This window comes from Coregonus lavaretus, assembly GCF_964263955.1.
Source record: "Coregonus lavaretus genome assembly, chromosome: 26".
Classification (NCBI taxonomy): Eukaryota; Metazoa; Chordata; class Actinopteri; order Salmoniformes; family Salmonidae; genus Coregonus; species Coregonus lavaretus.
This window is the reverse complement of record NC_140013.1, coordinates 6409160-6426125: the sequence shown is the minus strand read 5'-3', so window position 1 is coordinate 6426125 and position 16966 is coordinate 6409160. Positions and strand designations below refer to the sequence as shown.

At 41.9% G+C, this 16966-nt stretch overlaps 1 protein-coding gene across 1 annotated transcript; it reads left to right on the top strand.

The window, feature by feature from the left end:
• Nucleotides 1-3673: 3673 nt before the first annotated feature.
• LOC311102082 (porphobilinogen deaminase-like) lies at nucleotides 3674-12100 on the top strand (the record flags this gene model as incomplete). Its single annotated transcript, XM_084143300.1, has 11 exons — nucleotides 3674-3723; nucleotides 3927-3982; nucleotides 6374-6451; nucleotides 6810-6887; nucleotides 6993-7068; nucleotides 7225-7338; nucleotides 9099-9137; nucleotides 9396-9515; nucleotides 11559-11612; nucleotides 11717-11803; nucleotides 11927-12100. Exons 1-11 carry the CDS (start codon nucleotides 3679-3681, stop codon nucleotides 12098-12100), a joined length of 921 nt encoding a protein of 306 aa, XP_083999426.1. The 5' UTR covers nucleotides 3674-3678.
• Between the last annotated feature and the right edge of the window lie 4866 nt (nucleotides 12101-16966).

Genomic DNA, 16966 nt, shown 5'->3' with positions numbered 1-16966 from the left:
TATCTGTGCCATTATAGCGTCTATGATAGCATGGAAAGGAAAGGGGATACCTAGTCAGTTACACAACTGAATGCATTCAACCGAAATGCGTCTTCCGCATTTAACCCAACCACTCTGAATCAGAGAGGTGCGAGGGGCTGCCTTAATCGACATCCAGGGCAGCGCCATTGAGGCTATCTCCATTTTAAAGTATTCCATTTTCTTCTTCTTGATTGGCTGATTGCTCCCAACTCATAGGAATCACGACCCAGTTGACTACTTTGAATGATGGAAGCCCTCAATGGCAATGTCCATGCTAAAACGGGTTATATCCATCTAATCTATCTCTGGCTTGAACAAGTTTTTGTAAAGAGAAAAAAAACTAGAAATAGGCTAAATAGAAAGTAGCTAGCTCTCCAGTCTTGACCCTTTCTTTTATAGCTCAATGACAATGGTCTCGATAGAAGACAGTGGTCAGCTGCGCACATTTTACTTATAAATTGTCAGTGTACAAAAAAGGCCATTCTTAGTAAGTTGGCTCATTTTCCTAGTGAAATGAACTTTAAATCGATAAAACACCTTAATAAGAAAATCAACAAATAGGGCTGTTTTCAAACGGTTACTGTGTGACCAAGAACACATTTGCAAGTAGCATTTTTAGCTGTTCGTGAACGCAGCCAAAGCGCACGGAAGTTAAATGAAATTCCGTGGCGTGACGTCAGAAGGGCACCGGCAGTCGGCACAATTTACCCTAATTAAAATAATAAATAATAATATGCCCTTTTCATCCCTGTTTACAAGGAATTAGATATATTCTCATGGATTGCAGGTCGGGAATAATTGTCACTGACCAAGACAATACTCGCTGATCATTACTGCCACTCTAAGACGTCGAGAGAGAGAATAATTTCCAGGTGAGAGACTTGGCTAGTTAGCTAGCACTCTTTCATAACATTCATACCTCAGTGATAATATTCCGCGCAGTGAGGCATGCGCCGTTTTTACAGCCAACCCGGAACGCCCTGATTGGTTTACTCACGCGCCTTTCTGCACCTCGGAGCTCTACCATTGGAGAATACATCTCATATATCAAAGGGTTTCATTACAAATAACGTTTGCCTCACCATCAGCAGCCACACCCATTGAACCTGTAGATTAGAAGCTAATGTAATGTAATGTTATGTCTTAGCTATTCCTTTCTAATGGCAGGTTGACAGTTCCTGCAATAGAAATTATGGGAGTTCATTCATTAAATTAACTGTAAATAACTGCATAATATGATGTTGCTGCCTGTCAGAGCTTCTATAGCTGCTGTACTATATGTTTGCATCATCCAGTGGGTCAACTCTTGTCTTGTCCTATAAAACCTAAAGGTTGCCAGCTTTGAATGGGATCAGATTAAAACAGAAAAATCTATCCTTTTCATATCGGTACTTTCCACATACATACAGTACATGTCAATTTCATAACCATTTGGAAAATACCTAAACAAATGATCTTTCTAAAGTCCATCACTACCCCTCCCTGCTCATAATAACTGACACAATGAATCGGCACTCTTGACTTATCAGCTAGGACCAGGGAAATGGGGGTGTAGGAAGTTAAGAGGCATAGTTGTTCAGTATCTGTAGGGCTAGGCTATATGACTTGCCCCTGCTCCCCACATAGACACAGCAGGCTTTCACAGCTCTACAGACGACACAAAGTGCTGCTCTGCGTGGAGAAGCTAAGGTTTACTGAGAACTATGGAGGGACCTTATAAGTACATCAGGGTAAGAGGAAAGCAATTTAAGCAGAGTTTATATATATTTTTGTTATATGGAGCAGTTAAATGTGGCTTACAGTGAAAGGAGTTGACATAATACGAAGGGAATAACTGCCATGAACTGCAACTACAAGTAGAAAAAAAAAAACATTATTGGAAAAATGGCTGTTGTAATGTATTGCTTTCATGTTTTTCCAACAGGATGGGAATGGGAAAGTTAGCCGGGTCATACGAATTGGAACCCGAAAGAGCCAGGTAAGATACCTTTGGTGGTTGAGTGGAACCAAATAGCATTTTTTTTTTTTTTTTAAGGTAATGTCATTTCACACTAACTATTTTTCCAGTGTCAGTAAAACTACTGTAGAGTTAAACTTTTGAATGGCGAAACAGCTTAAGCTTTTGAATGGGGGGCACAGAGCGTGGCAACTCCTTATCAGATAAGGTTCCCCTCTCTGTTCCCTCAGATACAGCAGTCAGGGACTTCTGCACCTCCTGCAACAGAGATAGTTTGTTCACTGCTTCAGTAATGTCTAGCCTTTTGCTACAGCTTCTTATGCTCATGTCCCACTGATTTGGTGACGCACGGCTGAATATTTGCTTCTTGAATATTATATTCAATATTATCCAAGAAGTGAACTAGCTAGAAACCAACCATCCAAAATGCAGACACACAAATTATGTCATCCAAATTGAATTGATTTCTGTTAATTTGTTGACCTCAGCTGGCTCGTATTCAGACGGACAGCATTGCAGAAAAGCTGAAGGGACTGTACCCCGATGTCCACTTAGAAATAGGTGAGTCCAGGTGTCCCGCAATACACTCTTATAAAAAAAGGTGCTATCTAGAACCTAAAAGGGTTCTTTGGCGGTCCGCATAGGAGAACCCTTTGAAGAACCCTTTTGTGTTCCATGTAGAAGCCTTTCCACAGAGGACTCTACTTGGAAACCAAAATAGTTCTACTTAGAACCCAGAAGGGTTCTATCTGGAACCAATAAGGGTTCTCCTATGGGGACAGCCGAAGAACCCTTTTGGCACCATTTTTTCTAAGAGTGTATGAAAAAAAGGTTTTATACAGGTAACTGCCAAAATAATGGAAAGACTTGAGTAAATGAAGGACACAAAGTACAATGAAAGCAGGTGCTTCCACATATATGTGTTTCCTGAGTTAATTAAGCAATTAACATCCCATCATGCTTAGGGTCATGTATAAAAAGGCTGGGCAGGCCATTATTTAGGCAATTTTTGGGCTTCCATGGCTATGCCGCCATAGGATAACAGTTCCCCCATACACAGGGCAGAGTGGTCACTGAATGGTTTGATGAGCATGAATACGATGTAAACCATATGCCATGGTCGTCTCAGTCACCAGATCTCATCCCAATCTAAGAGTTATGGGAGATTCTGGAGCGGCGCTTGAGACAGCGTTTTATACCACCATCAACAAAACACTAAATTTCTTGTGGAAGAATTACATTTACATTTACATTTTAGTCATTTAGCAGACGCTCTTATCCAGAGCGACTTACAGGAGCAATTAGGGTTAAGTGCCTTGCTTAAGGGCACATCGACAGATTTTTCACCTAGTCGGCTCGGGGATTAGAACCAGCGACCTTTCGGTTACTGGCACAACGCTCTTACCCACTAAGCTACCTGCCGCCCCAAGAATGGTGTTGCATCCCTCCAATAGAGTTCCAGACACTTGTAGAATCTATGCCAAGGTGCATAAAGCTGTTCTGGCTCGTGCTGGCCCAACACCCTATTAAGACACTTTATGTTGGTGTTTCCTTTATTTTTGCAGTTACCTGTATGTTCTGTTACTTATAGTGCAGTAATCTATGACTATGGAGATGCATCACCAATAAGATATGTACAATACATTAATTAAATGACTATATCACTTTGAATATGTCCTTGTCTTTCTGTTTCAGTTGGCATGACAACAACAGGGGACAAAATCCTTGACACAGCATTATCAAAGGTAAATCTGTTTATATACTAAAGCGTGCCTCATGAGAACTAAATTGTTCCCAAATTGTTCATTTTACTGGACTCAGTAGTGTGCAAAAAACACTGGCATGAGAATATACAGTATTTTCTCCATTGTGTACATATAAACTTATGGTCTGAACTGAAAATGTTATGGGGTTAACAGTTAGTAACCTATTTGCTTTCTAAATGCAGATTGGAGAGAAGAGCCTTTTCACCAAAGAATTGGAGACTGCTCTGGAGAGGAACGAGTAAGTCTAATTTTGTCATCGGGAGCTGGCATTTCAGCTGGATCCACTTCAGGCTTGGGTGTTGTCAAGAAAAATGTTGTTGTCAAAAAAATTGTGATTATAGTGGTCTCTTGTGTGTGAATAAGCCTTGTAATAGACAGTCGCTAGTGAAGGTCTACACAACCCTTGTACAGTCTTCACATTTTGCTGCCTTAAAATGTAATCACAAATGGGAATACATTTGATTTATTTCCTATCGATCTACACAACCTACTCCAAATTTTCAATGTTAAAGAAATATAATAGAAAATGTTCAAAATTAATTTAAAAAATGTTGATGTATTGATTGCGTATGTCTTCACACCCCAGAGTTAACACTTGTTGGAAGCACCTTTGGTAGCCATTACAGCTGTGAATCATTTTGAATACGATTCTACCAACTTTGCACAACTCTAAGGGCAACATTTATTAATTGTTTTTGTCAAAATGGCTCAAGCTCAGTAAATTTGGGTGGGAGTCATTGATGGACAGCAATATTCAAACCTTGTCTCTGATTTTCAAGCAAATTCAAGTCAGGACTGAGGCTGGACCACTCATGAATACTCACCTCTTGAAAAGCCATTCTGGTGTGTCTTTGACAAAAAAAGTGTGTGTTTGTCCCGCTGAAGAATTAAACTCTATCCCTTGGTTAGCTTTTCAGAAGACTGAGGCGGGTCTTCCTCTAACTTTTTACCTGGGCTTTGCTCCTTTCATATTTTATTTTATCCTGACAAACTCCCTAGTCCCTGCCGGTGACAAGCATACCCATAACATGATGCTGCCACCACAATGCTTGACTCTGTGTTGTGTTTGTATTGGATTTGACCCAAGCCTGTAGTTTTTAATTTAGGCCAAAAAGTCAATTTCTTTGCAGTGTTATCTTGCAGTATTACTTCACAGCCTTGTTGCAAACAGAATGGATGATTTGGAGTGGCTTTTCTAAAATAGGCTTCATTATTTTCACTTTGTCATACAGGTTAGTAATGTGGAGTGAATACAATGTTGTTAATCATATGTGTTTTCGAGTATTGTGGTGGCAGCATCAGGTTATGGGTATGCTTGTCACCGGCAGGGACTGGGGAGTTTTTCAGGATAAAAAAAATATGAAAGGGGCCTCCTGAGTGGAGCAGCGGTCTAAGGCACTGCATCACAGTGCTAGAGGCGTCACTACAGTCCTGGGTTCGATCCTGGGCTGTATCACAACCGGCCGTGATCGGGAGTCCCATAGGGCGGAGCACAATTTACCCTGCATCGTCCGGGTAGGGGAGGGTTTGGCCGGGGGGCTTTACTTGGCTCATCGCGCTCTTGCGACTCCGTGTGGTGGGCCGGGTGCCTGCAGGATGACCTCGGTCGTCAGGTGAACGGCGTTTCCTCCGACACATTGGTGCGGCTGGCTACCTGGTTAAGCGGGCGGGTGTTAAGAAGCGCGGTTTGGCGGGTCATGTTTTGGAGGACGCATGACTCGACCTTCACCTCCCAAGCCCGTTGGGGAGTTGCAGCGATGAGACAAGATCGAAAAAGGGGGTAAAATACAAAAAATATATTAATATATGAAAGGAGAAAAGCCCACATATAAAGTTACACAAAACCCTGCCTCAGGCTTCTGAATACCTAAACCTGGGATAGAGTTTTAGTTTTCAGCGGGACAGTACACAAATTGTAATGCCAAGCACACATCAGAATGGCTTTACAATAGGTGTTGAGTGTTCCTGAATGGTCCAGTCTCAGTCCTGACTTAAATCTGCTTGAAAATCTGAGACAAGGTTTGAATATTGCTGTCCATCAATGACTCCCAACCAAATGTACTGAGCTTGAGACATTTTGACAAAATCTATGGCTACATGTTGCCCTTAGAGTTTTGCAAAGTTTGTAGAATCTGATTCAAATTGTTTCACTGCTGTAATGACTACCAAAGGTGCTTCCACCAAGTATTAACTCTGGGCTGTAAAGACATACGCAATCAAGACATCTTTGTTTTTTATTTTTCATTAATTTGGAAAATATTCTATAACTTTCTTTCACTTCGGAAATGTGGAGTTGGTTGTGTAGATCAGTAGGAAAAAAATCGAATTTAATCAATTTTCATTTAAAGGCAGCAAAATGTGGAGACTGTGCAAGGGGTGAGGAGACACTCACTAGGCACTGTACATTCAAACTGTAGGCTACATTACTATCAGCCCTAATCTGGAAAGCTACTGCTGTTGACGTACTTCCTTTATTACAATGTAATGGCATACATGTTGAGTAGCTTCAAAACTTCAGACAAAACCATTGATGTCGTCAAGACTTTGATCTGTGCAGGTGTTTATGTCCAGAGTCTTCGCTCTGAAGTGTTGCTAAATAAATGACTCTGTTGTGTTGTGTCTCCTATAGGGTAGACTTGGTGGTCCACTCTTTGAAGGACTTGCCCACAACTCTACCTCCTGGCTTTACCATAGGAGCTGTGCTAAAGTAAGTCGACACAATAGTGCCTCTGTAAGGATCCACAGAGAAATCAAACACACTGTCCTAATTCATTTGGGACTCTTTTGTTGGTGTTCAAACCTTTGAACATACTGATTTGGTGTGAAACACTATCAGTTTTACTCACATATTGTAATATATTTAAAGATCTTTCTTTCAAAGTTTTTACAGGTTCCTACACATAGATTTAATTGATAATGTAGATTTGAAATCATGATCTAGCTAGCCAGCTATGTGTATATACATTTATTTTGAATACTCCAAGCGCACTAGAGTGAATCACTATCTGAATATCGACTCCGATATTTTCATGGTAAATCGTTTTTTTGCTTCCTATTCTTTTAAGGCGGGAGAACCCCCATGACGCAGTGGTCTTGCATCCCAAAAACATGGGAAAATCCCTCGACACCCTGCCCGACAAGAGGTACGAAACACAGTTGAATTTTACTCATGACATTGTTTGAAGATTATTTTCCATTCTGTTTCAAAGGAGTGGCTCGACATTGATCTTGATGGGTTTTCTTCATAGTGTGATAGGCACAAGTTCCCTGCGACGGGCTGCTCAGCTAAAGAAAAGATTCCCCCACCTGGAGTTTAAAGATATTGTATCCTTTCTCTCACTGCTACTTTCTCTCACTGCCACTCACAGTATAGCGAAAGATCAAAACAGAATCTTTATTTCGAATCTGATGCACATCATATCAGTAATGAATACATCTATAGAGAGTTGTGAGTTTGTTTCCTTAGTGTGTTTTTTCCAGCGAGGAAACCTCAACACAAGGTTGAAGAAGCTGGATGAAAAGGACGACTTCTCTGCCATTATTCTGGCTGCAGCTGGACTCTGTCGCATGGGCTGGGAGAGCCGAGTCAGCCAGGTAGCTACATCCAACACTCCACATTACAACACCTTGTCCATACCATAGAGATAAATCAAGATTAATCTTAATTCATCAAGATTAAATTGTATGTGTTTTTTAGACAATATGTAAGCCTACTGTATACGGTGCCTTCGGAAAGTATTCAGACCCCTTTACTTTTTCCACATTTTGTTACGTTACAGCCTTATTCTGAATGTTTTATTTATTTTTTAATCTCAGCAATCTACACAGAATACCCAATAATGACAATGCGAAAACAGGTTTTTAGAAATGTGTGTAAATTCATTGAAAAATAAAAAACAGAAATACCTTATTTACATAAGTATTCAGACCCTATGCTATGAGACTCGAAATTGAGCTCAGGTGCATCCTGTTTCCATTGATCATCCTTGAGATGTTTCTACAACTTGATTGGAGTCCACCTGTGGTAAATTCAATTGATTGGACATGATTTGGAAAGGCACACACCTGTCTATATTCTGGTCCCACAGTTGACAGTAAATGTCAGAGTAAAAACCAAGCCATGAGGTCGAAGGAATTGTCCGTAGAGCTCCGAGACAGGATTGTGTCGAGGCACAGATCTGGGGAAGGGTACCAAAACATTTCTGCAGCATTGAAGGTCCCCAAGAACACAGTGGCCTCCATCATCCTTAAATGGAAGAAGTTTGTAACCACCAAGACTCTTCCTAGTGCTGGCCAAACTGAGCAATCGGGGGAGTAGGGCCTTAGTCAGGGAGGTGACCAAGAACCCGATGGTCACTCTGACAGAGCTCCAGAGTTCCTCTGTGGAGATGGGAGAACCTTCCAGAAGGACTACCATCTCTGCAGCACTCCACCAATCAGGCCTTTATGGTAGAGTGGCCGGACAGAAGCCACTCCTCAGTAAAAGGCACATGACAGCCCGCTTGGAGTTTGCCAGGAGGCACCTAAAGGACTCAGACCATGAGAAACAAGATTCTCTGGTCTGATGAAACCAAGATTGAACTCTTTGGCCTGAATGCAAAGCGTCACGTCTGGAGGAAACCTGGCACCATCCCTACGGTGAAGCATGGTGGTGGCAGCATCATGCTGTGGGGATGATTTTCAGTGGCAAGGACTGGGAGACTAGTCAGGATCGAGGGAAAGATGAATGGAGCAAAGTACAGAGAGATCCTTGATGAAAACCTGCTCCAGAGTGCTCAGGACCTCAGACTGGGGCGAAGGTTCACCTTCCAACAGGACAACGACCCTAAGCACACAGCCAAGACAACGCAGAAGTGGCTTCGGGACAAGTCTCTGAATGTCCTTGAGTGGCCCAGCCAAAGCCCGGACTTGAACCCGATCGAACATCTCTGGAGAGACCTGAAAATAGCTGTGCAGCGACACTCCCCATCCAACCTGACAGAGCTTGAGAGAATCTGCAGAGAGGAATGGGAGAAACTCCCCAAATACGCGTGCCAAGCTTGTAGCGTCATACCCAAGAAGACTCAAGGCTGTAATCACTGCCAAAGGTGTTTCAACAAAGTACTGAGTAAAGGGTCTGAATACTTATGTAAATGTGGTATTTCAGTTAAATAAATAAACATTTTGCTAAAATTTCTAAAAACCAGTTTTTGCTTCGTCATTATGGGGTATTGTGTGTAGATTTGATGAGGGGAAAAAAACAATTTTATCATTTTTAGAATAATGCTGTAATGTAACAAAATGTGGAAAAAGTGAAGGGCTCTGAATATTTTCCAAATGCACTGTATCTTTAATTTGTGTCTTTGCATTTGCAGATCCTGGGCCCTGAGGACTGTATGTACGCTGTTGGACAGGTGGGTAGATGTATTTTATGAAGGAAAAATTGGCAACTTTAACTCTTATACCTGTGGTCCTTATTCCATTGTGTAATAACAAAAAACGCTAAACAGTTGTTAAAACTGAATATTTTACCCTGAAAGGGTATATCAGAGTTAATAACCCATTATCACCAGGCCTTCGGCCAAGACCCCTTTTGGCACTGTATATGTGAGGATTAGAATTTTCAGCGTGGTCTTAACTGACTGAGGGTCCATTGCTTGGCTGTGTTCCAGGGGGCACTTGCCATTGAGGTGCGGGCCAGAGACAAGGACATCCTGGAGATGGTGTCTGTTCTGCACGACCCCAACACGGTCCTGCGCTGTATAGCAGAGCGAGCCTTCCTCAGACGACTGGCAAGTCTCACTCTGTCTCCTAGATGTTTTATTATAGTGTGTCCACTGTATCTGTGAATTGTTGGCTGCTAGTGCATTGTCGATGCTACTTAATATAGATACTCATAAAGGACCAGTTTCCCAGACACAGATTAGCCTAGGCCTAGTCCTGGACTAGAAAGCATGCTCAATGGAGAATCACCATTTAAAGGACTTTTTAGTCTAGGACGAGGCTTAATCTTTGTCTTGGAAACCGGCCTTTGAGGTACAATTGCAAGTGAAAGTAGAAGACGTTACAGTACAAAAATTAAAATAATGTTAGGCTTTATAACTATGTCACATAAACAGTACTTAAAGGGGCAATCCGGAATTGAAACAATCACAAAGCATTCAGCCCACCTTTATTTTGGTAAAAGGCTGAGGGATGGGTCTGGAGAAATGTAACCACTCACAAATTCGTAGACAGAGCTATGAATGCAAGGACTGACCATCTAAGATTTAAAAATGATAGTTTTAAGCATGTTTGGAGGCAAGCTTATATTTTGTGTTCCAGTGGGGTACGACAGTTGAACTAAGCTCATGAGGTATTTATAAATTATATTCCACGAGAATCAATGGGTATAAATCATTACAGTACATCAGTATACCAGTACATCACTGGGGCCGAGCACCCTGCCATTCAGGATCTCTATACCAGGCGGTGTTAGAGGAAGACCCTAAAACTTCATGCATCCAGCCACCCAAGTCATAAACTGTTCTCTCTGCTACCGCACGGCAAATGGTACCGATGCACCAAGTCTGGAACCAACAGGACCCTGAACAGCTTCTACCCCCAAGCCATAAGACTGCTAAATAAACTGAACAAAAATATAAACGCAACATGTGATGTGTTGGTCCCATGTTTCATGAGCTGAAAAAAAAATCCCTGAAATTTTCCATACGCACAAAACGCTTATTTAGCTCAAATTTTGTGCACAAATTTGTTTACATCCCTGTTAGTGAGCATTTCTCGTTTGCCAAGATAATCCATCCACAGTATGATCATTATACAGGTGCACCTTGTGCTGGGGACAGTAAAAGGCCAATTTAAAATGTGCGGTTTTGTCACACAACACAATGCCACAGATGTCTCAAGTTTTGAGGGAGCGTGCAATTGGCATGCTGACTGCAGGAATGTCCACCAGAGCTGTTGCCAGATAATTTAATGTTAATTTCTCTACCATAAGCTGCCTCTAACGTTGTTTTAGAGAATTTGGCAGTACGTCCTACCGGCCTCACAACCGCAGACCACGTGTAACCACGCCAGCCCAGGACCTCCACATTCTGATTGGCTGGGCCTGGCTCCCCAGTGGGTGGGCCTGGCTGCCAAGTGGGTGGGCCTATGCCCTGCAAGGCCCACCCATGGCTGCACCCCTGCGCAGTCATGTAAAATTCATACATTAGGGCCTAATTTATTTATTTAAATTGACTGATATCCTTATATGAACTGTAACTCAGTAAAATCTTTGAAATTGTTGCATGTTACGTTTATATTTATGTTCAGTATAGTTAGTCCAGGTAGCTATTGGTTAACTATTTAACTATCTGCTTTGACCCTTTTTTTGGCTCATAACATACGCTGCTGCTGCTGTTTATTATCTGTCCTGTTGAATAATCACTTTATTCCTAGTTATTCAGTATGTACATATCTACCTCAATTACCTCATACCCCTGCACATCGACTCGGTACTGGTACCAAGTGTATATAGCCAAGTTATCATTACTCATTGTGTATTTATTATTACTTTTATTATTACGTGGTATTACTTTTCTATTATTTCTCTATTTTATTTTCTCTGCATTGTTGGGAATGGCCCATAAGTCAGCATTTCACTGTTAGTCTACACCTATTGTTTACGAAGCATGTGACGAATACCATTTAATTTTATTGTATTAATTTATCATTTAAAAAAATTATGCAGCAACTGCAGATTACCCCCTTTAACCAATTGTCTATATTTTCTTGTATGTCCCATTTATATTTGACTGTCTACACTCCAGTGTAATCACTTTCGCTTGTTGTAGGAGGGGGGTTGCAGTGTACCAGTTGCTGTCCACACTGAAGTCAAGGATTCTCAGGTAAGGGCTTATGACATTTGCTAACGTGTGCGTGTGTCATTGCATATCCATGGTTGCGTACCTGCGTGAATGTTTTTGTAACTGTTGTGTTCTATTAACCCCAGCTCTACCTGACGGGTGCAGTGTACAGCCTGGATGGTTCAGACGGTCTCAAGGAGACCATGCAGACCGGCATTGCTTCAGACAATAAGGTCAGACTACTGATTTCTAACTCCCAGTCAGAACACAAGTGAACTCTTCTCATTAAACATATCAGCTCACCTTCTCAGGGCATATTTATTTGGTTTATTTAAATAGTTTTTCCTCTGTGGTAGGTGGAAGAGCAAGTGGATGAGGGGGTCCAGCGTGCTGGCATCACAGCGAACAATATGCCAGGCCCGGCCCAGGATGCTTCTGAGAAGCTTGGTCTAGACCTGGCCAATCTACTGCTGAGTAAAGGGGCTAAGGAGATCCTTACCGTGGCCAGGCAGCTCAACGATGCACAATAAACTCACTCTATGTGCCCCCAGCTGGGTCTGGAGGTGTAACCTGCACTCACCGGTAGTCCACACTAATATTAAAGCTCACACATGGCTGACTGAGGACTCATGATATTGAATAGCACTGTCAGCACCACCAGACCTGGGTTTGAATAGTATGTGTTTTTATTCAGAGTTTGATTGAGCCTGCTTGGAGTGCCAGAACATTAATGTACAGGTAACTGCCAAAATAATGGAAACACTTGAGTAAATGAGGGAGCAGTACACTGCTCAAAAAAATAAAGGGAACACTAAAATAACACATCCTAGATCTGAATGAATGAAATAATCTTATTAAATATTTTTTTCTTTACATAGTTGAATGTGCTGACAACAAAATCACACAAAAAGTATCAATGGAAATCAAATGTATCAACCCATGGAGGTCTGGATTTGGAGTCACCCTCAACATTAAAGTGGAAAACACTACAGGCTGATCCAACTTTGATGTAATGTCCTTAAAACAAGTCAAAATGAGGCTCAGTAGTGTGTGTGGCCTCCACGTGCCTGTATGACCTCCCTAAAATGCCTGGGCATGCTCCTGATGAGGTGGCGGATGGTCTCCTGAGGGATCTCCTCCCAGACCTGGACTAAAGCATCCGCCAACTCCTGGACAGTCTGTGGTGCAACGTGGCGTTGGTGGATGGAGCGAGACATGATGTCCCAGATGTGCTCAATTGGATTCAGGTCTGGGGAACGGGCGGGCCAGTCCATAGCATCAATGCCTTCCTCTTGCAGGAACTGCTGACACATTCCAGCCACATGAGGTCTAGCATTGTCTTGCATTAGGAGGAACCCAGGGCCAACCGCACCAGCATATGGTCTCACAAGGGGTCTGAGGATCTCATCTCGGTACCTAATTGCAGTCAGGCTACCTCTGGCGAGCACATGGAGGGCTGTGCGGCCCCCCAAAGAAATGCCACCCCACACCATGACTGACCCACCGCCAAACCGGTCATGCTGATGGATGTTGCAGGCAGCAGAACGTTCTCCACGGCGTCTCCAGACTCTGTCACGTCTGTCACATGTGCTCAGTGTGAACCTGCTTTCATCTGTGAAGAGCACAGGGCGCCAGTGGCGAATTTGCCAATCTTGGTGTTCTCTGGCAAATGCCAAACGTCCTGCACGGTGTTGGGCTGCAAGCACAACCCCCACCTGTGGATGTCGGGCCCTCATACCACCCTCATGGAGTCTGTTTCTGACCGTTTGAGCAGACACATGCACATTTGTGGCCTTCTGGAGGTAATTTTGCAGGGCTCTGGCAGTGCTCCTCCTGCTCCTCCTTGCACAAAGGCGGAGGTAGCAGTCCTGCTGCTGGGTTGTTGCCCTCCTACGGCCTCCTCCACATCTCCTGATGTACTGGCCTGTCTCCTGGTAGCGCCTCCATGCTCTGGACACTACGCTGACAGACACAGCAAACCTTCTTGCCACAGCTCGCATTGATGTGCCATCCTGGATGAGCTGCACTACCTGAGCCACTTGTGTGGGTTGTAGACTCCGTCTCATGCTACCACTAGAGTGAAAGCACCGCCAGCATTCAAAAGTGACCAAAACATCAGCATAGGAACTGAGAAGTGGTCTGTAGTCACCACCTGTGTCTTGCTAATTGCCTATAATTTCCACCTGTTGTCTATTCCATTTGCACAACAGCATGTGAAATGTATTGTCAATCAGTGTTGCTTCCTAAGTGGACAGTTTGATTCCACAGAAGTGTGATTGACTTGGAGTTACATTGTGTTGTTTAAGTGTTCCCTTAATTTTTTTGAGCAGTGTATATTAATATTAAAACTGTTGCTTCCGCAGACGTTTGGTTCCTGAGTTAATTAAGCAATTAGTATCCCATCATGCTTAGGGTCATGTATAAAAATACTGGGCAGGCCATAGGATCACATTTTGGCAGTTACCTGTACACACATATTGAGGGACTCTATTTCTAACTGTTGTTGGGATCATGCTACCTCTTTCATCAACAGAGCTCTGATAATCTTGTTTGATGAATGACGTGTGTGACATATTAGTTAAACAGACCCAGAACATGCAAACTACAGTGACAAACTCTAGCTTATGAGTACTATCAGACCGAGCCCAAGGCCACCGGTCTATAACACCAGAGCGACTATTATTATTATTATTATTATTAATATTATTACGTATATATTTTTTTATTTCCCTTGATCGATGGAACACTATGTCAAGACAATAAGGAAAGCACTGCATATAAACGGACGATAAACACTGGATACAAAAACTAAACTAAATGTTGGATACCTGTGACATTTTCCTTTCAATGTGTTCACATAACTTTAATGTGTTTTGATCCTGGGAGGATTTCTATTGCTTACTTGTTTTGCTATACCAATTTTTAAGAATTTCAAGCAGCGTAAAATAACACCCAACAAATGTGATCTGCATACTTCAAAACAGGGCCTGTATTCATAAAGCATCTCACAGTAGGAGAGCTGATCAGGTACCCCCTGGCCATGTAATCTTATTCATTATGGCAAATCTGATCCTAGATCAGCGCTCCTATTCTGAGACGCTTTATGAATACGGGAACAGGTTTGGTATGTTCACTGTGTGTACTTGATCCAGCCTACTACTCAACGACTTCAGAATTGAACAAGTATTCCATAACCATCCCACTAGATATGGCTCATATGGTAACTATACAGTTGAAGTCGGAAGTTTACATACACCTTAGCCAAATACATTTAAACTCAGTTTTTCACAATTCCTGACATTTAATCCTAGTAAAAATGCCCTGTCTTAGGTCAGTTAGGATCACCACTTTATTTTAAGAATGTGAAATGTCAGAATAATAGTAGAGAGAATTATTTATTTCAGATTTGATTTCTTTCATCACATTCCCAGTGGGTCAGAAGTTTACATACACTCAAATAGTATTTGGTAGCGTTGCCTTTAAATTGTAGCCAAGCATCCCCACAGCATGATGCTGCCAACCCCGTGCTTCACGGTTGGGATGGTGTTCGTTGGCTTGCAAGTTACCCCCTTTTTCCTCCAAACATAACGATGGTCATTATGGCCGAACAGTTCTATTTTTGTTTTATCAGACCAGAGGACATTTCTCCATAAAGTACGATCTTTGTCCCCATGTGCAGTTGCAAACTGTAGTCTGGCTTTTTTATGGCGGTTTTGGAGCAGTGGCTTCTTCCTTGCTGAGCGGCCTTTCAGGTTATGTCGATATAGGACTAGTTTTACTGTGGATATAGATGCTTTTGTACCTGTTTCCTCCAGCATCTTCACAAGGTCCTTTGCTGTTGTTCTGGGATTGATTTGCGCTTTTCGCACCAAAGTACGTTAATCTCTAGGAGACAGAACGCGTCTCCTTCCTGAGCGGTATGATGGCTGCATGGTCCCATGGTGTTTATACTTGCGTACTATTGTTTGTACAGATGAACGTGGTACCTTCAGGCGTTTGAAAATTGCTCCCAAGGATGAACCAGACTTGTGGAGGTCTACAATTTATTTTCTGAGGTCTTGGCTGATGTCTTTTGATTTTCCCATGATGTCAAGCAAAGAGGCACTGAGTTTGAAGGTAGGCCTTGAAATACATTCACAGGTACTCCTCCAATTGACTCAAATGATGTCAATTAGCCTATCAGAAGCTTCTAAAGCCATGACATCATTTTCTGGAATTGTCCAAGCTGTTTAAAGGCACAGTCAACTTAGTGTATGTAAACTTCTGACCCACTGGAATTGTGATACAGTGAATTATAAGTGAAATAATATGTCTGTAAACAATAGTTGTAAAAATGACTTGTGTCATGCACAAAGTAGATGTCCTAACCGACTTGCCAAAACTATAGTTTGTTAACAAGAAATTTGTGGAGGGGTTGAAAAACAAGTTTTAATGACCCCAACCTAAGTGTATGTAAACTTCCGACTTCAACTGTATGTGTGTATTATGAAGGAAATAGAGAAATGAATTGAATGTAATATCGTTGTAGTCTACCTTTTAGATATTTTGTGGCATTTGTTAACAAACCTTATGCAGTTTTGTGTCTTACTTTAGTTTCTGTCTATATGGCTGCTGTGTGTACAGCTTTGCTTACAACCTAATACAACCTTATTACCTTGAACTATAAATATGCCTTTTGTACCCCTGGAGCCTGCACAGGTTTTCCTGAGTGTCGCCCCATTGTGACCCCTTTGACTTATATTTTGCAGAATTCATTATGTCACATATGTTGCATTATGTTATATTAAGTGGCGTTATGTTGTTTGACTATCGATATTTGAAAGGTAGAAAGTGGTTGTGCCATATTCCTGTTTTGCAGGTTTCTGCTTTCCGCTGTAGTGCTCAGACATTTTAAGAAGATTCTGGTCAAAGGATACTTGCCATACCATCTGTTCATTCATTATTGCAGCAATCATCATGACATGACAGAATGTGGAAATGTAATGCAATCTGAAAGCGTCATGCTTTGCTTTGTCACTTTCATTAATTCTGTGTCATATAAAAGGAGCCAGCCTCAATTAAAGCCACTTGTTACTCTCTAGCTTGTACATTGAAAGTATTTGATTTGATTCGTAGTTTATTATCCAACCAATGTTTGGTCGAGCAGCAGAGTTTTCAGAAAAGTATTTTCATTTTCTTCATCCTCATCCTCTTCGTTCTTCTCGGTCTTAAAGGGGCAATCTGCAGGTGCTTCATCCATTTTGGGACTTAATTAATTAAATGTAGCCATTGACTCTTGAAGAATATAACTTATAAATGCCTCATGAGCTTAGTTCAACTGTCGTACCCCATCAGAACCCAAAATATAAGCTTGTTATAACTCCAATGTTTATAAACAAAGTAAATGTAAACAAACA